The following is a 27,362-nucleotide window of genomic DNA, read 5'->3' on the forward strand; positions in this document are numbered from 1 at the left end:
TTTCAGGATTTTGATCCAGGAAGTAAAGGAACAGCGACATATTTCCGAGTCAGGATGGTGAGTGGCTTGGAAGGGAACTTGCAGTTGGTGGCACACCTACATATCTGCTCTCCTTATCCTTCTAGATGGAAGTGCTCGTGGGTTTGGAAGGAGGTGTCTGAGGATCTTTCGTAAATCTCTGCAGTGCATCTTGTAGACAGTATGTACAATAACAATAGCAAGAACTTGTGACTGTGAATCCATCCAAGACATTCATAAAGTTCCACTGAACTGACCACAGCAGATAGGAAACTCACAGCAATGTGTGATTTTCATCATTTACACCAGACCCTAGCAATTCATTTTGAACCATTAATGAGCTCTTTTGACACATTCTGCTTCATTGGTCATTTGAATTCATCTTTCATGACACAGCTGAGTGAATCTGGAGGTGGATCATCGAACAGATAAACTCCACACTCTGCTGTCTTGGCACATAGCAGAGCTGGGATGGGGCCAAAAACAGCAGTGCCATTTTTTTTTTGATGATAAGGTAACGGCAAATCTCCAGTGGGAACCCACTCCGTTTGGAGGCCTAGCTCAGATTTGCGTTATTGTCTGACACTCCGGCCCATTCTGGTGTCTGTCTTGGAGCCAGCTGCCAAGACCAGCCCAAAGAGTTGGAGCAGATTCCCTCTTCTGCAGTTACCACACTGTCTTTTGGAGTGCAGGGGTGGGGGAGGGGGAGGATTTGATCCTCATTTGAAAGATGCTCCATTCAGCAGGAGAGCAATCTGTGGCCTCATAGAGACATAGAGCTGTACAGCATAGAAACAGACCGATTGGATGTCCTAAATAAATCGAGTCCCCTTTGCCAGCATTTGGCCCATATCCCTCTAAACCCTTCCTATTCACGTACCCATCCAGATGCCTTTTAAATGTTGCAATGGTACCAGCCTCCACCACTTCCTCTGGCAGCCCCACACACACACCACCCTCTGTGAAAAAGTTGCCCCTCATGTTCCTTTTACATCTTTCCCCTCTCACCTTAAACCTAAGCCTGCTAGTTTTGGAGTCCACTACCCTGGGGACAAAGATCTTAGCTATGCATCCTATCCATGATTTTATTAACCTCTTGTAAGGTCACCCCTCAGCCTCCGATGCTCCGGGGAAGAAATGCCCCAGCCTATTCGTCACAAGGCGGTTTCCAGCTGCCTGATTGGAAACAGCAGACGTGCAGCGAGGAAGGGTGGGGCACGGATTAAACTTTAAACGAAGTGTTCACAAACATGTAACTTACCGGACTTCCTGACAATCCAGGAGGGCCTGCTGCTCCTGGCGGTCCCTGTTCTCCCCTCAGGCCGGGCAAACCCTGCGTTGTAAGAATATCCGGAATGTTTTACCGTTATTTTCATCTCGAACAAAAGCGGCAGAGCAACTGTAGTAAAACTGGCTTCAGCTGCCCTCCCACCAAAATCTGTTTTCCTTTCTCTCAAACAGTGCCACTGGCCGTGCTTGTTATGTTTCATGTGTCATCACAGCCAGGCAGTTGTGCAAACAGGATCAAAGATATTGGTGTGAAACTGCAGAAAGCTACAACACAGAAGGTGTTGGGGGAATTTTGCACTAAACAGAGGAAGCTAGCACACAGGTACAGCAGGTAATCAGGGAGGTAAATGGGACGAACCCTTCAAAAGCGTTTCATTTTAAGAGTAGAGAGGTCTTACTGCAACTGAACAAGGTGCTGGTGAGATCACATCTGGAGTACTGTGAGCAGTTTTATTTATTTAAGGAAAGTTATTCAAATTGGAGACAGTTCAGGGAAGGTTCACTAGGATGATCCCGTATGGAGGGATTGTCTTCAGGTCAAAGGCTAGACAGGTTGGCACTCTACTCACTGAAGTGTAGAGGAACGAGTGGTGGCCTCGTTGAAACATATTGGATTCTTAAGGGGCTTGACTGGGTAAAAGCTGAGAGGGTGTTTACCTTCCTGGGAGAGTGTAGGACCAGAGGGTATGGTCTCAAAATAAAGGGGCACCAATTTCAGCCTGAGATGAACAGGAATTTCTTCTCTCAGAGGGTTGAGGGTCTTTGGAACTCCTTGCCACACAGAGCTGTGGGGGCAGAGGGCTTGTGTATATTTAAAGCTGAGGTAGCTTCCTGATCAGTTGGGGAGTCAAGGGTTATGGGGAAAGGGCAGGTAAGTGGATGTGAGGAATATCAGATCAGCCATGATCCTCCTGAAAGGTAGTGCAGGGTCTAGAGGCTAAATGGCCTGTTACTATTTCTCAGTAGCCTCCTTAAGCCCATCCATTTGCTTAACCATGATGATCTCAACAACTTTCAAACATCATTTTAATTAATTGCTGAGCATTTGCTTACACTGTGTTCACGACAAACAATGTGTATTTGTGTAGTACCTTTAGCATGGAAATCTGCAGAAAGTTACTTCGCAGGAGGGTTATCAGGCAAAGTCAAGCTGAAGAGAAAAGAATGGTAACAGGGTAAGCACAAAGCTGACTCAAAGAAGCAAGTTTCAAAGTGAAGTCAAAGGGCCAGAGATGCAAAGGTTGAGGGAGGTGTTACAGAGCTCCTGCACCGTTGAAAGGCAAAAAATATACAGGGGGCTTTGATGAGTTGGAGGCACGCACATATCCCAGAGGATTGTATGAGTACGGAGAAGAGGCCAGGCCTTGGTATGACTTGAGGCGTTAAAGTTGAAAGAAACCAGCAGAGCAGGCCTGTAGGACAGACCTCAACATTAGATAGTTAATGTGTGCCTGACTTACATCTCTGCCAGGTTCCCCTTGTTTCCCTTGCTCGCCCTGAAAAAAAAAGTGGAACAGAGACATGAAAACTGGTGAAGTCGCATGGCAGATTTAACTTAGTGTCTTCTGGGGCTGCACCGATGTGTGAATCGCCTCCAGCCAAATCTACGAACCTATCACCTGAGCAGCACATTCTTTTGGTCCAGTCATGGGGCGCCTGCTTTATTCCAGACCTGAGCTGGGCCTAATACTCACCCTCAATCCAGGGAGCCCGGGTGGTCCACTCTTCCCATCTTGCCCACTTCTGCCTTCCAGCCCTGGTGGTCCTCGGTCACCCTGTGTCCAGGAAGCAGAAACAGGGGATTCACTTTCTGCTGTTTCATACATACTTTAGAAAGAAAATAACAGGCAAGACTGAAAAAAAATCGGGTAAAGAATCATGGTGACGAGTAAAGATTGAGTATTTTATATCACTGGGGGATGGTGGTGTGGGGGAGTCAGAGGATTAGACTTGGGCACATATTTCCTGATCAATGTCAGTCGTACAACACAGAAACAGACCCTTCAGTCCAAACAGTCCATGCCAAACATAATCCCAAAGTAAGCTGGTCCCAGCTGTCTGCACCTAGCCCAGATCCCTCCAAACCTTTCCTATTCATGTACTTATCTAAGTGTTTTTTAAACATTATAAATTGCCCACATCCACCACTTCCTCAGGAAGTTCATTCCACACGCGAACCACCCTCTGTGTAAAACATTTGCCCCTCGCGTCTCTTTTAAATCTCGCTCCTCTCACCTTAAAAATATGCCCCAGAGTCTTGAAATCCCCCATCCTAGGGAAAAGCACCTGCCGCTAATCCATCTAGCATTATCCCTGCAGAGCAGAAGCTAAGCCCAATTGCTGTCCCATGATAAGTCAGTCAGAGAGTCTTCATGTCAGTAATAACTTCTGCTCATTTGGGTCAGAGTCAGAAGAACAGCTAAGGGGAGAATGAATGGGTCTGAGGCACTCTTCCGAATCAGTATCATGTAACCCCAAACTGATCCTAAATTTCCAGGGAAGACAGGACAGACATCTGTTGTGACGGCATTCATATGGCCATTCAAATGTGACAGCATTTCAATTCGCTTTGAAATCCTACTTGGCAACTTTAGCTCTCCAATTCCAACCACTGCCTTTCTTGTACGGCCACTTGCAGGTAAACTGCGATTCTCTAAGCATGGATTACTTTTCTTCAAATGGCAGCATGGTGACTGCCAAGTAGAGGCAACGATAAAACCTAGGATAAGGAGCCCATTCCATCTGTGGCTAGGAGTTAAGGTAACCTAGGAGCGTTAAACTAGTTCATCTCCTGGTACTTGTTGAAAAGACAGACATTTTGACAAAATATTTCATCCTGCCCTCTTCAGGACAAATGCAAGAAGACCAAATGTCAACCAGTCACAGCAACTTGTATAGAATATAGAATCCCTACAGTGTAGAAACAGGCCCTTTGGCTCAACAAGTCCACACTGACCCTCAGGGCATCCCACCCAGACCTATTCCCCTGTAATCCACCTAACCTACATGATGAAACTCAATGTGAGTAAATGTGAGGTTTTACACTTTGGAAAAAAGAATACAGGCATGGACTATTTTCTAAACGGTGAGAAAATTTGCAAATCAGAAGTGCAAAGGGATCTGGGGGTGTTGGTCCAGGATTCTCTAAAGGTTAACTTGCAGGTAAAGTCCGTAATTAAGAAAGCGAATGTAATGTTGTCGTTTATCTCAAGAGGGTTGGAATATAAAAGCAGCGATGTGCTTCTGAGGCTTTATAAGGCTCTAGTTAGGCCCCATTTAGAATACTGTGTCCAATTTTGGGCCCCACACCTCACGAAGGACATACTAGCCTTGGAGCGTGTCCAGCGGAGATTCACACAGATGATCCCTGGAACGGTAGGTTTAATGTGTGATGAACAGCTAAGGATCCTGAGATTGTACTCATTAGAGTTTAGAAGGTTGAGGGGGGATCTAATAGAAACTTACAAGATAATGTATGGTTTAGAAGGGGTGGACGCTAGGAAATTGTTTCCGTTAGACGGGGAGACTAGGACCCGTGGGCACAGCCTTAAAATTAGAGGGGGTAAATTTAAAACGGAAATGAGACGACATTTCTTTAGCCAGAGAGTGGTGGGCTTGTGGAATTCATTGCCGCAGAGTGCAGTGGAGGCTGGGACATTGGATGCCTTCAAGGCAGAGATCGACAAATTCTTGATCTCAAAAGGAATCAAGGGCTACAGGGAGAGTGCAGGGAAGTGGTGTTGAAGTGACCATCAGCCATGATTTAAATGGCGGAGTGGACTTGATGGGCCGAATGGCCTTACTTCCACTCCTATGTCTTATGGTCTTATGGTCTACACACCCCGAGCAATTTAGCATGGCCAATCCACCTAACCTGCACACCCCTGAAACTATGGGCAATTTAGCATGGCCAATCCACCTAACCTGCACATCTTTGGACTGTGGCAGGAAACCGGAGCACCCAGAGGAAACCCACGCAGACATGGGGAAGATGTGAAAAGTCCACACAGACAGTTGCCTGAGGATGGAATTGAACCCAGGATGCTGGTGCAGTGAGGCAGCAGGCTAACCACCGTGCCGCCTACTACTGGAGAAAGAAGTGCTGACTGGTTGGCAAATCAATTCTGATTGGCCATAGCATTGCCATGGTGAATCCAAAAACAGATGCAAATCTTGCTCCTGTAATATAAATTGTTCTGATTGGTTGAAATTTGGCCTTCTTGCAGTTGTCCTGATGAAAGCAACACAGAAAGCTTCAGCAACATGCCTCACATTTCAGCAAAATTAAAGTTCTGTGTTTCCATCTGACTGAGAATGGTGTTACTGATTAATCGCAACAATTAATCATCATCAACTAGTTCATAGAGTTATACAGTGTGGAAACAGACCCTTCGGTCCAACCAGTCCATGATGAATATAATCCCAGATTAAACTAGTCCCACCTGCCTGAAGCACGAAAACCTTCAGGAATGGTGAGCATCCTTTCACCTTCCTATGCTATTGTTTGGTTCAGAAAATATAAGGGTGACCAAAAGCAAGGGCAATAGCCAGAGAAAGAGAAAGAGGGAGACAGAGAGAGACAGAGGGAAAGAGACAAAGGGAAAGAGAGGGAAAAAGAGAGATAGAGAGAGGGAGAGAGAGGGAAAGAGAGAGACAGAGCGAGAGAGAGAGAGAGACGGAGGGAGAGTCTGTAATCTAACCCAGTCAACATCTCAAAGCAGGCAGATTGCGAATGAATGGCACATGCAGAACCATTCCTGTCGAAGATGGCATGTGATAAGGATTTGAGTCATGGATAGCCTTATGTTCTACTCTCCTGTTCTGCAATTGGTAAGTTCTCTGTCTGCACCTTTGGACTAAAAGCAGCAAATTCACCTGTACAGGTGGCACAGAACTTACCTACTTTCAGGGAAGGCTGGCTCAGAACATGCCTCTGTTGTATATGGGCACATCTCATGCACTTCATCCCACTGGGAATCTGGATCAGAGATGGACACAGAATCCGGTGGAATGAAGGACATCAGAGTGTGCCTCCCTGATCAGCTTGTTCATCATCTTCAGATTACCTCCACTTCAAAGTTTATTTTCAAGATCAAGACAACCATCTCAGCAGATCATGTTTAATTGACGATATAAGTGGCAATGGAACATGGAAATTAGTCTGTGACCTAGGCTCAGATTTCGCTGCAGTAACAGAGATGAGGATTTCAGAGCTCTCAAAAATCCAGCTGTTGCATTCCAGCCCGATAGACTCAGCCCTGAGATTGTGCGATGAACTAAACTTAAGAATAATTATTAGTTCCACGTCAAAAAAAGTTTGCAAACGTTGTACCCAGCAGATTCGGCACTGAATGAGGTCTCAATGGCACAACGAGCGATAATTCTGAGCAACCTCTCTGGCTTGGAAAGTAAAATGACAATTGGGGAGACCTCATTCCCTCCAGAGAAAATGATGCTGCAAAAGTTCACTTCTACTTGTCCTGTTTCTTAAACTCTCTCCCATTTGTATTTCACATTTTTAAAAAAATATTGCTTGCTATACATGATCTAAGACAGAATTTTATGTTATTTTTTTCAAATTCCTGGCTTGCAGTCTGCATTAGCCTGTGGCAATATTTCTATCTGACTGATTGATGTGCATCACTATTTCTTCCTCTGTTCATAAACACTGTGAAAAAGGGGGGTTACACTGGAGCAAGCGATAGGGTGGTTAAGAAAGCGTTTAACATGCTTGCCTTCATTGCTCAGATCTTTCAATACAGGAGTTGGGACGTCATGTTGAGGTGGTACAGTATATTGTTGAGGCCCGTTATGGAGCACTGCATCCAATTCTGGTTGCCTCACTATAGAAAGGGTATCATTAAATTGGATAGGGTTTGGAAAAGATTTACCAGAATGTTGCCAGGACTGGAAGGTTTGAGTTATAAAAGACAGTCTGGATAAGCTGGGACTGTTTTCACTGGAGTGCAGTTGGTTGGGGGATGCCCTTATAGAGGTTTATAAAATCATGAGGGGCATAGATAAGGTGAATAGCCAAGGTTTCTATCCCCGAGGTGGGGGAGTTGAAAACTGGGGGCGATATTTTTAAGGTGAGAGAAGAACGAGTTAAAAAGGACATGAGGGGCAACTTTTTTATACAGAGAATGGTTAGAGTGTGGAACGAACTGCCAGAGACAAGTACAGTTACAACATTTAAAAGACATTTGGATAAGTAAATGAATAGGAAAGGTTTGGAGGGAAGTGGAACAAATGCAGGCAGGTGGGAGTAATTTAGCTAGAAACATGGTCAGTGTGGACTAGTTGGATTGAAGGGTCTGTTTCCACGCTGTATGACTCTCTGAAATCCACACCAACAATCTCACAAAATAAAAATCTGAGGAGTTGTACACCATCAAATGCCACAATTTATTCTAACATTGTTGGGAACAAAATCCAGGCTACAGTTCCAGTACTATTCATTGCATCAGCATGTGTATATTTGCATCAATGATATTGAGATTATGAATGTGTTAATAAAACATTCAGTAGCATTAGAATGAGGACTCGGGGATGTAATAGATAATAGGCTAAAGAACCCATGTCATTCCACATAGAGGATAGAACATGAAATTCAGCTTAGAGCTGAACAGAAAGACTAAAGTGTCCCTTAGTTTCGATATAATAAAAGTAACAATGCAATTAGTTCATGAAGTCAAACTGAGTGCACAACGATTTTTTGTTTGAAATGCTGTGATTGTTGTTTTATTCGCAAATGTTGCAGCTATTCACGGGCAGTAAGATCCTACAAATGGGACTGAAGAATCATGTATAATCATGTATTATAGTTCATGACAATATTCAAGAATCAGGAGAATTCCCAGCTTTTTTTTTTGAATACTATCATTAGATGTTTTTGAAATGGTCTGATCCACCAGAAGAAACATAGAAGTAGTATAAGGTTGCAGCTAAAGGAACTTGACTCAGGCAGTGATGCACTCCATCGTGCTGCCTCAGAGTACTAACCTAGATAATGAACTCAACTTCTGACGCAGAGATGAGAATTGTAATGAAGGTTCATAATTTATTTTTACTATTTGGCAACTTGGGTTTTAAAGTGAACAGAAACATGTATAGCTTTAACTTTAACTTGCACTTTTCTGCGGTGCATGAAAATGGGGAGGACAGAGTTTTGGTTTCATTTTGCAATTGTTTTGTGAGTAATAATGAGATGTTTAAAGTTTGTTGACGTGCATTATTAATCACAGTTTACAGCCTTGAAATACAGCTTGTGGTGAACAGTTCAATGCATTAGAAATAAGAATAGAAAAACAAAACCTAGCAGCAGGCATCGAGTATCACAGAAAGACCAATTCAGAAGGTCCAGCTAAAATGAGCTCTTAGATTAACAGTCTGCGGATAAAGTCCTGAGAGGTTTAGATGCAAACCCTAGAAGTAGAAACATTTTGGAAGGTAAGAGTATGAAAAGACTCATGTATCCGATCTGGAAGTGTTCAGTAAGAAGAAACCTCCAGAAACTAATTTCTGTCAAGGGACATGATCAAGGAACTTTTAACGAGAGACAGGGTGCCCCTTCACAGCAGTTTTCTGTTTGAAAGGTATTGGACTCAATTATTAAGGAAGCAATAGCAAGACATTTGGCATTTGGACTAATATATGGATAGGAAAGGTATAGAAGGATATCGGCCAAGTGTTGGGAAATAGCTTAGCGTGGACGGACATATTGGTTTGCATGGACCTGTTTGGTCCAAAGGGCTGTCCCCGTGCTGAGGAATTCTGTGACTCTAACATTTGGAAAATCAGTACCAAATCCAGCAGATGGCTTCATGGACGGGAAATGGTGTCTGACTAATTTATTAGAATTTTTTGAGATAGTCTCAACCCAAGGGGAATCAGTAGATGTGTTTAATTTGGACTTCCAGAAGGTGTCTGAGAAGAAATCTTACAAAAGATTGTCTCAGAAGAGGCCACAGTGTTGGAGGTAATGTATTTGCATGGCTAGAGGATTGGGTCATGGGCAGGAGACAGTGAGAGGGGATAAGAGGTTCTTTATCAGGTTGGCCACCCAGTGACCAGGGGTGTTTCATAGGGATTGGTGTTGGGACTGTAACTGTTTACAATGTTATAGTAAAGACTTAGAGGAAGGAAGTGAATGTACTGTAGCCAAATCTGCAGATGGCAAAAAGATAGGTAGGAAGGCAGGGTTTTGATCAGTTGGGTAAAGCAGGCAAGTGAACATGAGGAAGGTCAGATCAGCCATGCTCCTATCAAAGGCGAGAGAAGGCTGAAGGGGTCAAACAGCCTACTTCTGTTCATTTTCCTTATGGGCTTATCTGGAAGGTTGTTGCCAAGGGTATGAGGGTAGAATTTTATTTCCGATATTACAATAAAACTGTTTCAATTCTTTCTTGTATGGTGTTAAATAATTAGTGTTTTTTTTTGTCCTTTGCGCAGATTCAGTCTTCGTATGGAGAACTGGGAGCTGTTAAAAGGAAATTGGAAGTTGATAAACACTTGAAAAAGAGCCAGACTACCTCCAAATATCAGAAAATCCACACGTCCAGTCCTTAGCATTCACATTGCTAATGAAAAGTGGTCCACCTTTACTTTGTCTGTTTTACCACTCTGTTATCAAAGTGAGTGATTCATGCATTAGGAATTTTAAAAATCTCCCAAATCAGATTCAAGAGATACCAGGTTTCTGCACAGTGCAGGTCAAATAAAGAGAAAACTTCCCTCTCTACTCAACCCTAAAACTACCTCTTAACTTGCCCTCTTTGTATCTCACTCCATTCACACTGTTTCTCCCCACACTATGCACCTTGGTGCTTTCATTTAGAATAACAGAGTCACAGAGTTGTACAGCACATACTCTTTGATCCAACTTGTCAATTCTGACCAGATATCCTAAACTAATCTAGTCCCAGCATCTCACTCATATCCCTCTAAACCTTTCCTATTCATAGACCCATCCAGATGCCTTTTAAATGCTGTAATTGTACCAGCCTCCACCACTTCCTCTGGCAGGTCGTTCCATACATGTACCACCTTGAACGTGAAAAAGTTGCCCCTTAGGTCTTTCTTAAATCTCGCCTTAAACCTATGCCCTCTAGTGTTGGACTACCCTACCCTGGGAAAAAGACCTTGGCTATCCATGCCCCTCATGACTATATAAACCTCGAGAAGGTCACACCTCAACCTCCAACAATCCAGGGAAAATAGCCCCAGCTTATTCATCCTCCCCCTCTAGCTCAAACTCTCCAACCCCTGCAAAAGCCTCATAAATTTTTCCTGAACAACAACTTTCCTGCAGCAGGGAGACCAAAATTGAGTGCAGTATTCCAATAGTGGCCTAACCATTGGCCTGTACCACCAGGATCTGACATCCCAACTCTTATACTCAATGCACTGACCACTAGAGACAAGCATACCAAACATCTTCCTCACTATCTTGTCCACCTGCAACTCCAGAAGGCCGTTAACCGCACACAAGGTTCTGCTGGGCTGGACAAAGTCAGAAGTGACACAACCCCGGGCTACAGTCCAACAGGTGTATTTGGAACCACACAAGCTTGTGTTATGAGCTCTGCCAACAAACTCTGTGTCTGTGTTTCCTGCTTTCTCACTGCACCTGACGAAGGGGCTTCACTCCCAAAGATTATGTGATTCCAAATAAGCCCCGGATGGACTATAACCTGGTGTTGTGTGACTTCTGGCTTCGTCCATCCCAGTCCAACACTGGCACCTCCACATCACTGCTGGGCTGAGACACAGAGAGAGGCACTTCATGTACTTTATCATGCTAAGGTTTGGGATGCTCTTCATTAACATACATCAAACCAATTTTTAATCTTAACTCTGAGGTCAATAGGATTTTGTTTCTCCACAGGAGATAGAGGGCACTGGTGAGTTACAGCCCACGGAATACCAGCATCGGTTCGAGGGGCCAAATGGTCTCCTCCTTTTCCAATATTGACCATTCTGTTTGCTCAGACCCACCAGGACAGCAACCATGATGATCCAAAAGGTATTCTGTGACTTGTAGCTGGCTGAGAGGTGGCCTTTTTCTCCCATTGAGAGTGAGGGGTAGCTGGATTCCCTCTCCAAGTTTTCAGAGGCGAAAGAGGAAAGCCTGAAACATTCAGCAAGCAGGTTTCGCTCACTGGGTATTAAATTCCAGGTGACCACTGGCAATTTTTCCCAGTCCCAAATGTTCACTGCCCAGCAAACCACCATCAAATCACAATTTACCCACAGCTCTGTTGTTCAACTGTGATAGTTCCGTTTAGATAACATTTTACCTTTTCCCCTGGGAATCCTCTTGGACCTTGATCTCCCTACAGGAAAGAAGGGGGAAAAAAAAGGATTAAACAGTGCTTACATGACATCGTGATAGTAACTGAATCTTCAAGGCACAAACCCTTTTCTCCCAAGCTCTGGGGTTTTCAATTTTTTCTCCTCATGCACGTACCTGTCTCGTTTTAATCAAAATCATTCTCCTCCTTTACAAAAAACAACAGTGTTCCTCTTTCCTTTATCCCCATGTTATATCGGTTACCATAATTTGGTTCATCACTCTCACCTCAACCATTATTTTGTGGAATTTTGAGTAGATGTCCTGCTCGGCTAGAGCTGGAACCAGGACTAATATTGTCTAGCCTGTCCACATCTGAGTCTACATTCTTTCATAGCTGCACATTCTGGTCCATCCACTGCAGAGGTATGAGAGCTAGCCACTGACCTACTACAGCTTAACAACAGGTGATCACTCTTTGTTCCATTTTATCCGCACCTCTTTCAAGAATTTTAGCCACGTGGGTACAACAAAGAAAGGAAAAGCTTGCATTTACATAGCGTCTTTCATACGGCACCTTCAAATACTTCACTGCCATTGAATTAAATATGAGGCGTAGCGAATGTGAAATGCAGCATGGCATTTTACAAAGATTGTTCCGAGATCTCTCTTGTCAGAAAGTGTGGCAGAGCGGGTAGAAAAAGCGATCAGGCCTGAAAGGCGCCAAACATGAGCTGTCTGGGAAAAGGTTCCTCCGCTGAGATTGACATGTTTTTAATCAAAAAGGCAGTCAGAGAGTTGTGAGGAAAAGGCAGGAAAGTGGACTTCAGGATTATCAGATCAGTCATGATCTCACTGAACGGCAGACCAGACTCAATGGGCTGAATGGTCTTCTGCTTTCATGTCTTCTAATCTACATCAGTCATGGCCAATGGCATCAGAGCTGAGTTAGGGCTGGGCCAGTGGAAAAAAATTATGAAATGCGTCCTCAGCCACACGTCAAAATGAATTTAGTAATTGCTCACAAAGTGCTGATACTGTCAGTATTTTAAGCATTAGCGTTGCTGTCTAAGAATCTTCTGCTTTATGACAGGGTTAGAGATAGGGTGCTTCCTCTACTGTAGAGCCACAGGTAGGAATGAATGCAATGCACAGAAACATTATATAGAAACGCACAGCATGGAACGTACCTGTGGGCCTGGGGGACCTCTTTGACCTTCCAAACCCTGCCACGATAAAAGAAAGGAAAAATGAATGCAGAGTTGCATTGTATGGTACATTTCCTTTTGTGATACATGTCCATTAAGAAACCTTGAGGAGAGACGGCACATTTTATACGTAAGAATTGAGCTCTTTTCTTTCAGCTCCCAACTCAGCTTCACAGTTTGACAACAGTTGGCAGGTCTCTAGAAATCTCCTTATGGAAACATGGGAATGGTCATTCCACATTTTTTTTCCTGTGATATGGGCATCACTGGCCAGGCCAATTTTTGTTGCCCATCTCTAATTGCCCTTGGAAAGGTGACAGTGTAATGCCTTCTTGAACTGCTGTAGACCATTTCCTGTAGGTACGTACTCAATACTGTTAGGGAGGGTTTTGACCCAGCGGCATCGAAGGGACAAGCAATGCATTCCCGTGTCAGGGTGGTTTGGTTAGGGTCAGGGAACTTGCAAGTGTTTCCATGTGCCTGCTGCCCCTGCCCTTGGAAGTGGTCGAGGGTGAGGTGCGTCAAAAGAGCCTTGGTGAATTTCTGGAGAGCATCCCTGTACTGTGCTGTGCTGTTCCATGTTCTATCCCAGTTACCTGAATTATTAGTCCAGTCTCTAGACCGCTATATTGACATTCCCTCCATCTTGTCGCAAATCCTTCCAGACAATTACTAGCGCTTTAACAACGAGGTCATTCTAAATAAACAGTGCCTCTGGAGCAATGAGCAAGTTGATGGAACAAGAGGCTTCCAAGGGTACACACAGCTGGCGCTGAGTGTTGGTGGTGGAGGGGGGTGAATGTTTGTGGGAATCAAGGGATAGTGCAATCAGCCAGGCTGCTTTTTCCTAGACAGTGCCATCCAATGTGCAAGGTACGACTCTAACCAGCAGAGAGGTTTCCCCTCTGATTCCAGTTGACTCCAGTGTTGCCAGGGCTCCTTGATGCCTCACTGAGTCAAATGCAGCCTTGATGTCAAAGACTGTCCTCTCTCCTTCCCTCTGGAATTCAGCTCTTTTGTCCATGTTTGAATCAAGGCTGTCATGACATCAGGAACTGAGTGGCCCTGGCAGAACCCAAACTCGGCATCACTGAGCAGGTCATTTCTGAGTGGTTCATGCTTGGCAGCACTGTTCCATCACTTTACTGATGTCGGAGAGTAGACTAATGAACAGTAATTAACTGGGTTGGATTTGTACTGCTTTATGTAAGTCAAAGATGGATTTCAGCACTAATCCTACTTGCATCAGCCTCTTCATCAAATTCCCTGACATGTTCGGCATGAGTTGACCTCTACCAGAAGAAGCTTGCTGAGAACAAAAGCTGGCCAATACAAATGAACTTCTGTGCCTCAACCTGGAAATTGCATCTACTGAAGAACAGTGAGCAGGGTTGAAGCCCCTCACATAGATTGCAATGCAAAATCTACAGTATTTTTCATTCAGTCAATTATACACCAACAAAGTATATACCAGCGCTAGAGCACATTCAGGAAAACATGGCAGTTTCCAACTTACTCGATCACCTGTTAGGCCAGGGAGGCCAGTCTCCCCTCTGGGACCTCTCAACCCAGATTCGCCAGGCTTGCCAGGATCACCCTGGAAAAGAAAACCACATTTACTGCTGACATTGTCAAATATCTCTCTTCCCGTTCGGCTGGGCTACAATGCTTAAACGTTTTGGATGAAGTGCACCCATTTCATTCCAGTGTAATTTAATCTGTGAGTAATTTAATATGTTAAAATTCAATCAGCCTAGTGCTTCAGTGTAGGAAACCACTTGATGCAATTGAGGTCATAGACGCATAGAAACTAGGAGCAGGAGTAGGCCATTCAGCTGCTTGAGCCTGCTATGTGTTCAACCTTATAATGGCTGATCTTCTATCTCAGTGCCAAATTCCTGCATTCTGCCTATATCCCTGAAGCATTTAAAAATTAGCATCTTCTCTCTTTAGTATCGATCACTTTCCTGAATATATTCAGTGACTTGGCCTCCATAGCCTTCTGTGGTAGAGAATTCCACAGGTTCACTTCCTTTGAGTGAAAAAAGTTTTCCTCATCTGAATCCTAACCTGTCTACCCTGTATCCTGGGAACATATCCCCTGGGTTTACATTTCTAACCAGGGCTAACATCCTCCCTGCATCCAGAAGTACGGCTGTGTTCAATCAGATGCTCTCTCATTCTTCTGAACTCTAGTGAATACAGGCCCAGTTGAGCAAATTTCTCCTCACAGGACAATCCTGACATCCCTGGTGCTAGCCTAGTGAATCTTTCCTGCACTCACTTTAAGGCAAGTATGCCCTTTCTTGGGTGGCAATACAAAGCTGCACGCAATACTCCAGGTGTGGTCTCACCAAGGCCCTGTACAACCACAATAAGATATCCCTGCTTCCAAACTGAAACCCTCTTGTTCCATCAACTTGCTCATTGCTCCAGAGGCACTGTTTATTTAGAATGACCTCGTTGTTAAAGCGCTAGTAATTGTCTGGAAGGATTTGCGACAAGATGGAGGGAATGTCAATATAGCGGTCTGGAGACTGGACTAATAATTCAGGTAACTGGGATAGAACATGGAACAGCACAGCACAGTACAGGCCCTTCGGCCCACAACGTTGTGCTGAACTTTTACCCTGAACCTAAGGTCTATCTAACCATCATCCCTACCTTACACTATCATCCATATGCCTATCTAATAGCCACTTAAATGCCCCTAATGCGGTCGAATCCACGACCCTCTCCGGCAATGCATTCCACGCCCCGTCCACTCTCTGAGTAAAGAACCTACCTCTGACATCTCCCCTGTAACTACCTCCACTCATTTAAAACTATGCCCTTTGTAATAGCTACCTCTACCCTAGGAAAAGTCTCCGGCTGTCCACTCTATCTATACCTCCGATTATTTTGTACACCTCTATCAAGTCACCTCTCATCCTTTGTTGTTCTAAAGAGAAAAGCCCTAGCTCTGTCAACCTTTCCTCATTAAGACCTTCCCTCCATTCCTGGCAACATCCTGGTAAATCTCCTCCACACCTTTTCCAATGCTTCCACATCTTCCCTGTAATGAGGCAACCAGAACTGGACACAATACTCCAGGTGTGGCCGAACCAGGTCTTTGTATAGCTGGAGCATAACTTCACGGCTCTTAAACTCGTTCCCTCTATTAACGAAAGCTAACACACCATACACCTTCTTAACAACTCTATCCGCCTAGGTGGCAGCTCTCAGGGAACTGTGAACATGAACCCCAAGATCACTCTGCTCCTCCACACTGCCAAGAATCTTTCTGTTAACCCTGTATTCTGCTTTCAAATTTGTCCTTCCAAAATGAATCACATCACACTTTTCAGGGGTAAACTCCATCTGCCACTTCCCAGCCCAGTTCTGCATCCTATCAATGTCCCTTTGTAACCTAGAACAGCAATCCGCAGTATCCACAACTCAGCCCACCTTCGTATCATCCCGAACTTACTAATTTACCCTTCCACTCCTTCATTCAAATCATTTACAAAAATCACAAATAGAAGAGGACCCAGGACAGATCCTTGTGGTACACTACTTGTAACTGAGCACCATGTTGAACATTTTCCATCCACTACCACCCTTTGTCTTCTAAGGGTCAGCCAATTCTGAATCCAATCTGCGACATTCCCCCCCTATCCCATGCCTCCTCACTCTCTGCATTAGCCTACCATGGGGAACCTTATAAAAACGCCTGACTTAAATCCATGTACACCACATGTTTGGTCACCTCTTCTAAGAATTCAAGATCTACCCCTCACAAATCCATGCTGACCAGCACGAATCAAACTGTGCCTATCCAAGTGATCATAAATCCTATCTATCAGAGCCCTTTCCAATAATTTGCCCACCACTGATGAATGACTAACTGGTCTGCAATTTCCGGGGTTATCCCTGTTTCCTTTTTTGAACGAGGGAATGATGTTTGCCACTCTCCAATCTTCTGGGACTATACCCATGGACAGTGAGGACTAAAAGATCATCACCAAAGGCCCTGTGATCTCTTCCCTCACTTCCCAGAGAATCTTTGGATAAATGACTAATGACTGGTAATGACTAAAAAGCATGGGGTCATATAAATAGAGAACAACAGTAGGATACCACCAAATAAAGGGATTTGGGATTCTTTGTACATGAATCCCAAAAAGCTGGCATCCCAGTTCAGCAGGGTATTCAGCGGGTACTTGGAATGTTGGTGTTTATTTGAAAGGAAATGGAGCATAACAATAGAGAAGCTTTGCTAAAACTATTTAAGGCACTGGTCAGACCAGAGCTGGAATACTGTGAACAGTTTTGGGCTCATTATCTAAGGAAAGACGTACTGGCGTTGGAGGCAGTCCACAGAAGGTTCACTTGGCTGTGACATAAAAACACAGAAGATAGGAGCAGGAGAAGGCCACTGGGTTTTCCAGCCTGCTTCATCATTCATCATGATCACTGCTGATCGACCAACTCAATGGCGTATTCCTGCTTTCTCCTCTTAACCTTTGATCCCATTTACCCAATTCCTGATGGAGGGACTGTGTTATGAGGGGAGGGTGAGTAGGTTGGACCAGTGGTCATTGGAGTTTGGAAGAACGAGAGGTGACCTTATGGAAATATACAAGCTGCTTAAGGGAATTGACAGGGTAGATGCAGGAAGGCTGTTTCCTCTTGTAGGAGAGTACAGAACCGGGGGCATCATTTCAGAATACATTGCCCATTAAGACGGAGATAAGGAGGAATTTCTTCTCTCAGAAACTGATGGTGAATCTGTGGAATTTGTTATCACAGAGGACTGTCAAGGTGCAGTTGTTCAGTATGTCCAAAGCTGAGACAGCTATTTTAAAGTGTAGCGGAATCAAAGATTACAGGGAAAAGGCAGGAAAATGGAGTTGAGGGTTATTAGGTCAACTGTGATCTCAGTGAATGGCAGAGGAGGCTTGGTCAGCTGATTGGTCCACTTCTGCTCCTACTTCTTATGGTCTTAAGGAATTCAAATTCAGTTTGTTCACTGAATCTGGAATTGAAGTGGTTATTGTCGACCATAAGAAATAGGAACAGAAGGAGGCTGTTTGGCCCCTCGAACCTGGTTCACTATTCAATTCGGTCATGGCTGATCCAATATTCCTCACGTCCACTTTCGTGCCCTTTCCCTGTAACTCATGATTCCCTGACTGCTCGAGAATCTATCTACCCCAGCCTTAAATATATACAAGGTCTCTGTCCCACAGCTCTCTGTGGCAAGGAATTCCAAAGACTCTCAACCCTCTGAGATGAAGAAATCCCTCGTCACTTCACTCTTAAATTGGTGCCCCTTTATTCCGAGCCTGTGCCCTCTGGTCCTAGACTCTCCCATGAGGGGAAACATCTTCTCTGCATTTATTCTGTCAAACATCTTAACAATCCTATATGTTTCAATGAGATCACTTCTTATTCTTCTAAACTCAAGTGAGTACAGTCCCATCCTATTTAACCCTTACTCAGAAAGTAATCCCATAATACCAGGGTACATCCTGATGATGTTACAACCATAATATCATCTACATGCTCTGGTGTTTGGAAGATCAAGAGGAGAGCTAATTGAGTTATTTAAGATGCTAAACGAGCTTATCAGCATACAGGTAGAGAGGACGTTTGTAAATAAGGGGACTAAAGATAAGGGGCGGCATGGTGACTCAGTGGTTTGCACTGCTGCCTCACAGCAACAGGGACCTGGGCTCAATTCCACCCTCAGGTGACTGTGTGGAGTTTGCATACTCTCCCTGTGTCTGTGTCAGCTTCCTCCCATGGTCTAAAGATGTGCAGGTCAGGTGGGTTGGCCATGGGAAATGCAGGGTTGCAGAGATAGGGTTGGGGGGGGTGTGGTGGGATGCTCTTCGGACAGTCGGTATGGGCTGAATGGCCTGCTTTCACACTGTAGGGGTAGTATGAAAATTGCTCACAGTACTCCAGATGAGCTACCACCAGCACCTTGTAGTGCTGCAGTAAGACTCCCGCACTCTTCTCTTCTAACCCTCTTGAAATAAGGGCCATTACTTTCTGATTACCCGCTGAAACAGTGTTTCAATGAGAAGTAGAGCCCAAGTCCTAAAACCAAATAAATGCAGGAAATCACAGCAGGACAGGAAGTATCCATGGAGAGAGGGCAAGCTAACATTTCTAGTCTGGATAACTCTTCAGCTGAACCCCAATGAAGCAAACTTGTGTGCTTCACATGAGCTCTGATGAAAAGTTGTCTGCACTTGAAACGTTAGCTTGCTCTCTCTCCATGGGCTGCCTGACAAGCTGTGATCCCCAGCATTTTATGTTTTTAGTACAGATTCCTGCATTTGCAGTAACTTGTTCCTACCCCCCCACCAAGTCTCTTTATGTTGCAGAGTGACCATGAAAAGCAGATTGTCATGAAATCAAAGGTGGTTCACCAACTTTTTTTTCACAAACGGATCTCTGCTCTCTTTATCTGACCTGTCATAGGAAGTCACTCAGCCATGGCAATTGGAAGTGGAAGTAAATGTTTGCTTTCCAAAAGACATATTCACATCAAGAACCTTATCAGTCACAGAGTGGCTCATTCAGTCACTCCAGCGGGCTGTTAAAAGTCAACCACAACATTGGCGTTGCAGTTGATCAATACTAGAACTTGAATAATGATGGCAAGGTTTATTTGTGTCAGGGCATTAATTAATGACAATCTGAGAAACACACTTAAATATGGATCATTTGCATTACAGTAAGATCTGTGTGTTACAGTGGGCGGGGTGGGGGGGGGGAGTGCAAAACCGAGGGCTACATCTTCACATGACAGGCAGAAATCATTTTGCCAGATCATTTACTGTTGGTATTTTCCTTAATCGGCTTGGCCCGACACCTACTGGAGCAGGTGAGGCTCAAACCTGGGTCTCCTGGATCAGAGGTTGGGGCACTACCACTGTATCACAAACCGAGCTACATCATAATCTCAGATATAATGGGAACTGCAGATGCTGGAGAATCCGAGATAATAAAGTGTGGAGCTGGATGAACACAGCAGGCCAAGCAGCATCTCAGGAGCACATCATAATCTGTTCTGTAAAAGAGTCATAGCGGACACAGAATTTCAGTCCACAAATGCTGCTGGGCATGTTGGTTGTCTCCAGCATCTTCTGCGTTTGTTTCAGATTTCCAGCGTCCTCAGCATTTTGCTTTTATAGACAACAACATGAGAACTTGCCTGCTCCCTGCAACTGTTTAACCCATTGCTGATTAAAAACCTGACTATCTCCTTCTTAAATTTAATCACGATCTCAGCATCCAATACACTCTACAGGACAGAGTTCCACAGATTCACGACCCTTTGAGAGACGTAATTTCTCCTCATCTCTGTTTTAAATCTGCCATCACTTATCCTAAAACTGTGACCCCTCATTCTAGATTGCCCCACATGTGCAAACGTCCTCTCTACCTGTATGCTGATAAGCTCGTTTAGCATCTTAAGTAACTCAATTAGCTCTCCTCTTGATCTTCCAAACACCAGAGCACGTAGATGATATTATGGTTGTAAAATCATAGGAATATGATGCATGGTAAAGCTAACTCATGCACAAGGTTCAGTGAAAGTAAAATTTGTACCTTTTCTCCTTTAACTCCTGGTATTCTGTCTTCCAAATTGATCTGCAAAAGAAGAGGTGAAGATTTAGACTCCCACAGTCAGACTCCTGGACAGGGGCCTGTGAAGTTTAGTCACAAGTATGTGGTTGGGCTGAGGAGGACAAAATCAGAAGCCACATGACACCAGGATGGCCTTAATTGTGACCTTGGGCTCACGTCACGCTATATGTAAGCCCACCATACAGTCCAGTACTTGTTAAACCTTCCTTAGTGCTCTGTTTTGACACCATCCCAGTGATAACTTGTTATTATCTCTTCACCTTAATTAGTTGGTTCAGTTTTAGATTACCTATTACTATTGTTAGGCCGTCAGAACGCGACTCTTTTACCTATCATGCTATTCCGGCCATTTGGTTTGTCTCTAGCACAGTCTTAGTTTTGATTTTTTAGAAATTATCTCTCTCTCTCACTTAATTGGCTTATCGGTCATCCCTTGACTTGCTATTCAACTGTTGGCACTTTACTCATTTCGGCTGCTGCTTTTTGTCACCTGCAGAAGCTTATTATTCAGCCTGTCCACCCTGCACTCACACCGTTTGTACTAACTTTTGCCACTCTTCATTACCTGGAATTATGTTGTAATGATCTGTCCACCTATAAATTCAGTGCCTGCATGTTTCCCCCCACTTCACCTGATGAAGGAGCAGTGCCCTGAAAGTTTGAGATTTCAAATAAACACTGGAGTGTGGAAACAGGCCCTTCAGTCCACACTGACCCTCTGAGTACCCCATCCAGACCCACTACCCTTTCCTTGTAACCAACTTACACACCCCTGAACACTACTGACAATTGAGCACGGCCAATCCAACTATCCTGTGCATCTTTGGACTGTGGGAGGGAACCAATACAAACACAGGGAGAATGTGCAAAAGCACACAGACAGGTGCCTGAAGATGGGATCAAACCTGGGTCCCTTGCGCTGTGAGGCAGCCGTGCTAACCAATGAGCCACCTGTTGGACTATAATATGGTGTCATGACACTTACTCAATGACCTGTAGGGATTCTTTGTCTGTGTACACTGAGTAGGGGACCATAAGACATAGGAGTGGAAGCGAGGCCATTCGGCCCATCGAGTCTACTCCGCCATTTAAATCATGGCTGATGGGCATTTCAATTCCACTTCCCTGCACTCTCCCCCATTGCCCTTAATTCCTTCCGAGCTCAAGAATTTATCAATCTCTGCCTTGAAGACATTTAATGTCCCGGCCTCCACTGTACTCTGTGGCAGTGAATTCCACAGACCCACCACTCTCTGGCTGAAGAAATGTCTCCTCATTTCCGTTTTAAATTTACCCCCTCTTATTCTAAGGCTGTGCCCACGCGTCCTAGTCTCCCCGCCTAACCGAAACAACTTCCCAGCGTCCACCCTTTCTAAGCCATACATTATCTTGTAAGTTTCTAAAAGATCTCCCGTCAACCTTCTAAACTCTAATGAGTACAATCTCAGGATCCTCAGCCGTTCATCGTACGTTAAACCTACCATTCCAGGGATCATCCGTGTGAAGTTGGGACTTATTCCCGATATACTGACAGGGTAGGAAAAACCACACTGGGCCTTTATCACAGTGGGGACTAACAGTGCTCAGACTGAACTTCTTACATAGCAGCAGTCACTACATCTTCTAAGATATTTCAGTGACAGTAAAATACTTCGGGGCATCCTGTATTTGTGAAAACGTACCGAATAATCACAAGATGTTCTTTGTTTTCTAATCATTAAATCACGCCAAACACAGTGATAAACATTACATCACAAATTTAACAAAATGAGGTTAACAGCTAGATTTACTCCTTTTCGAAATTTAGTTATTTACCAGTTTTCCAGGAGGTCCGGGAGGTCCTGGAGTTCCTTTCTCTCCCTGGAGTAGAAACAAAGGATCAAATGAATATTCTGTCTACGCTTTCAGAGCCTATCTCCTTAACTTCCTTCAGCAAAAAAGAACATGGAGGGTAGGAGATGGCATCCTGTAAACGGACGTGTGATGTATGAGTGCGGGAGAGTGAGTTAGCAGGCAAAGAAATTGGCAGATGGAGAAGAATGGGTGGACATGCAAGCTTGCTGTGGATGAGCAGTAGATACTTTCTAATCAACCTGCTCAGATGCAACTGGAGCGGGTAGGACTTGAACCTGAGCCTCCTATGTCAGAGGGAGGGACATTACCACCTTGCCACAAAAGCCCCAACTCCTTTCGACTCGTTTGGATAGACATTACAGACCTCCATGGTATAAAGAGATTTGGTACATGAATCCCAAAAGTTAGCTTTCAGATTAAGTTATTGATTGGGAGGACAATTGGCATTTATTGTAAGCAAAATGGAACCTATGGTTGTACAGGATGTTAGTGAGGCCTCTTCTGGAGTGCTGTGTCCAGTTACAGGAAGAATAACAGTAAGCTGGAGATGGTTCAGAAAAGATCGATCAGAATATTGCCAGGAATAGAGCATTTGAGTTATAGTAAGAGCCAGGATAGGCTGGGAGTTTTTTTTTACAGGAGTGTAGGAGGTTGAGGATTGAACTTATAGAGGTTTATAAAATCATGAGGGGTATAGAATGGCAGTTGTCTTTTCCCTAGGGTGGGGGATTTTACGACTTGGGGCACATTTTTGAGATGGGAGGAGAAAGATTTATAAAAGACTTGAGGGGTAACTTTTTTACACAGACTGGTTCATATGTGGAATGAACTTCCTGAGGAAGTCATGGACATGGGTACAGTTACAATGTTTAAAAGACATTTGAATAAGTGCATGAATAAGAAATGTTTGGAGGGATATGGGCCAAGTGCAGGCAGGTGGGAATAGTTTGGTTTGGGGTTATAGTTGGCATGGACTGTTTGGACCAAAGGGTCTGTTTCTGTGTTGTATGCAGCATGGTGTCTCAGTGGTTAGCACTGCTGCTTCACAGTGACAGGGACCCAGGTTCGATCCCACCCTCGGGCGACTGTCTACGTGGAGTTTGCACATTCTCCCCGTGTCTGCATGGGTTTCCTCTGGGTGCTCCAGTTTCCTCCCACGGTCCAAAGATGTCCTGGGTAGGTGGATTGGCCATGCTAAATTGCCCATAGTGTTCAGGGATGTGTAGGTTAGGGGGATGGTTCTGGGTGGGATGCTCTGAGATGCGGTATGGGCTTGTTGGATTGAAGGGACTGTGTCCAAACTGTAGCGATTCTGTGAACCTCTTTGACTGTAAGAGTAAGGAATTTTAATTGCAACTGGGCAGGGCCTTGGTAAGGCCTCTTCTGGAATATATCTGTGTACAATTCTGGTCTCCTTGTTTGAAAGAAGGGATACAAACTGAATTAGTCTCAATTCAGAGAAGGTTCAGTCTAGTCAATCCTGGGATGAGGGGGTTTACTTTATGAAGGAAGTTTGCACATGGTGGGCCTGTCCTCACTGGTGTTTAAGAGGAAAGAGAGAGGACCTTAGTGAAACATGTGAGATCCCGAGGAACTTGAAGGGTGGATTCTGGCCTAGTGGTAGGATCACTAGACTATTAATCCAGGAGACCCAGTTAATATTCTGGGTTCAAATCCTACCACTGGAGATGGTGGAATTGGAATACAATAAAAACCTGGAATTAGGAGTCTAATGAAGACCATGAAACCACTATGAGCTGTTGGAGGAGAAACCCAAGTGATTCACTAATGTAATAAAATGTGAGGCTGGATGAACACAGCAGTCCCAGCAGCATCTCAGGAGCACAAAAGCTGATGTTTCGGGCCTAGACCCATCATCTAGCCTCACGTTTTATTATCTTGGATTCTCCAGCATCTGCAGTTCCCATTATCACTGATTCACTAATGTTATGGCAAGAAAATCTACCTGGTCTGGGCCTACTTGTGACTCTAGACCCACAACAAAGTGGTTGACTCTTAACTGCCCTCTGGGTAATTAGGGAGTGGCAATAAATGTTAGGCTAGCCAGTGATGACCTCATCCCATGAAAGAACACAAATGGATGCTTCCCCTTGTGAGAGGAACCAGAAGTAAGTGACACAGTCTGAGGGTAAGAGGTCTCACTGCTGAATTGGAAATTATGAGTTTTTTTTCCCTCTGAGAGACTCATTAGTCTGTTAAACTCCCTTCCCCAGAAAATAGTCGAGGTTGGGCCACTGAATATATTCAGCACTGAAGTGGAAGGATTTTATGATAGACAAGGGAGTCCAGGGTAATGGGGTCAGAAAGGGAAGTGGAACTGAGACCACAACCACGTTAGCCCTGGTGTTGTTTGAATGCAGCGCAAGGTGAAGGATTGGATGGGGCCTAGTCCTGCTCCTGAGTCTCCAATGTTCTAATGTCCATCAGGGGACATTAATCAGGTCAGTCAGTCTTCCCCCTGAATGGGACCAATGTCCAATATCTCAGAACTATGGGTGGCTCAGTGGTCAGTATTGCTGCCACACTGTGCCAGGGACCTGGGTTCGATTTCACCCTTGGAAAACTGTCTGTATGGAATCTGCACGGTCCCCCTGTGTGGGGTTCCACCGGGTGCTTCAGTTTTCTTCCACAGTCCAAAGATGTGCAGGTTAGGTGGACTGGCCATACTAAATTACTCATAGCGTTCAGGAATGTGTAGGTTTGGTGCAGTAGCCATGGAAAATGCAAGGTTACAGGGATAGGGTAGGGGGAGGGCCTGTGTGGGATGCCCTTCGGAGGATCAATATGAGCTTGTTGGACCAAATGGCCTGTTTCCACACTGTAGGGATTCTAAGAATTGAGATAAGGAAAAATGACTTCATTCTCAGGGGGTAACATTGGAATTCTCTGTCCCAGATGTTTGTGGATGCTCTGTCATTGACTATGTTTGAGGTTGGGATGGACAGATTCTCGGTCTCTTAGAGAATTAGAGGGATATGGGGAGCAGCTAGAAAAGTGCAGTAGAAGCCAAAGAATGTGATCACAGTGAGTGGCAAAGCAGGGTCAAGGGGCAGAATGACCTTATCCTGCTCCTATTTCTTGGGATCGTGTATGTCTTGCCATCACTGAGGCAATAATTTCAAGAGAAGGGAAGGTCCTGAACTCAATGTTCTGACCTTCTGGATGAAAATCAAGCTCCCATGTTCCTCTGGTCCTGAAGACTAGGTGTTAATAGGACCAAAAGCAGTTTGAAGTCAGCCCCTTCTACCAAAAGGAGAATAAGAAATTGCTATCCCACCCTTGAGCTCATTCCCCTCTTCAATTACAGCATGGTTAGACTTTATCTGCTTTAGCCAACAATCACCCAGCGCAAATTTACCATTCTCAACTGAGAAAGTTTCACCTGGCTCTGTCCTCTATCCAACAATTATCCTATAGAGATGAGCCCTATATTTCCTATGCGCATTATGTGAGAAAATGCTTCCTGATTTTTAAAAAAATATAATTGGTTCATTGCCTAGGCCAGCATTTATTACCCACCCTGAACTGCCTCTCTTAATTCAAGACTTTTCATTGAATTCAATTTAAATTCCACCATGGCCTGATTCGAACCCAGGTCCCCAGAATATCACCTGGGTCTCTGTATTATACAAGAGATCATAGCACCAGGCCGTCATCTTCTCATAATATTAAATAGCAAAGCATGAAATGTTGGGTGGGCACAGTGCAGTCAAAGATTTTCCTGCAAGCTGTTCATGTATATTATGACACATGTCTTGTGCAGGTAGCCAAGGTCACCTCAGAGTACAACAGGACCTTGATCAGATGGGCCGACGGGCTGAGGAGTGGCAGATGGAGTTTAATTTAGATAAATGCGAGGTGCTACATTCTGGGAAGGCAAATCAGGGCAGGACTGATAGACTTAATAGCAAGGTCCTGGAGATACTGCTGACCGAAGACACGTTGGAGTGCAGGTTCATAGTTCCTTGAAAGTGGAGTCGCAGGTGGACAGGCTGTTGCCATACTGGCCTTTATTGGTCAGTGCCAATAAAGTGGGGAGGTCATGCTGAAGTTGAACAGGACATTGGTTAGGCCACATTCAGAATACTACATTCAAGTCTGGTGTCCCTGCTATAGGAAGGATGGCGTGAAACTTGAAAGGGTTCAGAAAAAATTTACAACAATGTTGTCCGGTCTGGAGGGTTTGAGCTATAGGGAGAGGCTGAATAGGCTGGGGCTATTTTCCCCTGGAATGTCGGAGGCTGAAGGATGGCCTTCCAGAAGTTTATAAAATAATGAGGGGCATGGATCGGCTGAACAGCGTCTGAAAGTCTGCTCCCTAGGGTGGGGGAGTGCAAAGCTACAGCGCTTAGGTTTAAGGTGAGAGGAGAAAGATTTAAAAGGGACCTCAGGGGCAGCTTTTTCACACAGAGGGTGGTGCGTGTATGGAATGAGCTCTCAGAGGAAATGGTGGGGGCTGGCACAATTACAGCATTTAAAAGGCATCTGGATGGGTACATGAATAGGATTTACAGGTATATGGGCCAAATATTGGAAAATGGGACTAGATTAATGCAGACTATCTGGTCAGCATGGACGAGTTAGACCGAATGGTCTATTTCAATGCTGTAAAACCCAGTGACTCTATGAGATAGGACACTTCCAAAGTCCAGTAGGTAGGAGTTTTATTTAAAGTCTGAATACCACAAATTGCAACATTGATTACCTGTTCCTCCAGGAAAGTGCTCACTGAATTATTCCTAAGTTAATGTCACCTGCTCCCTAGTTTCATCTGGTCTCAGGTAGCCCAACCAGACCCCACTAGATGATCAGAGATAATGGGAACTGCAGATGCTGGAGTATCCAAGATAACAAAGTGCAAAGCTGGATGAACACAGCAGGCCAAGCAGCATCTCAAGAGCACAAAAGCTTTTATGGTCCTGAGATGCTGCTTGGCCTGCTGTGTTCATCCAGCTTCCCACTAGATGAGAACTCAAGATCTCTGCTAGTGTAATTCTACCACCATCCATTAGAAGGTGCACATAATCAGAGTA

At 44.5% G+C, this 27,362-nt stretch overlaps 1 protein-coding gene across 1 annotated transcript in view; it reads right to left on the reverse strand.

The window, feature by feature from the left end:
* Nucleotides 1-27,362, reverse strand: part of col7a1 (collagen, type VII, alpha 1) — a 443,464-nt gene that overhangs the window by 176,016 nt on the left and 240,086 nt on the right. The window contains exons 60-67 of the mRNA XM_059649672.1: nt 22,270-22,314; nt 20,416-20,457; nt 14,324-14,404; nt 12,790-12,825; nt 11,607-11,642; nt 3,003-3,083; nt 2,769-2,804; nt 1,280-1,351 (exon numbers count right to left, since the gene is read on the reverse strand). Of these exons, the coding sequence (XP_059505655.1) occupies nt 1,280-1,351; nt 2,769-2,804; nt 3,003-3,083; nt 11,607-11,642; nt 12,790-12,825; nt 14,324-14,404; nt 20,416-20,457; nt 22,270-22,314 (429 nt within the window). The remainder of the gene's footprint in view (nt 1-1,279; nt 1,352-2,768; nt 2,805-3,002; nt 3,084-11,606; nt 11,643-12,789; nt 12,826-14,323; nt 14,405-20,415; nt 20,458-22,269; nt 22,315-27,362) is intronic.

This window comes from Stegostoma tigrinum, chromosome 11, assembly GCF_030684315.1.
Source record: "Stegostoma tigrinum isolate sSteTig4 chromosome 11, sSteTig4.hap1, whole genome shotgun sequence".
Taxonomy (NCBI): domain Eukaryota; kingdom Metazoa; phylum Chordata; class Chondrichthyes; order Orectolobiformes; family Stegostomatidae; genus Stegostoma; species Stegostoma tigrinum.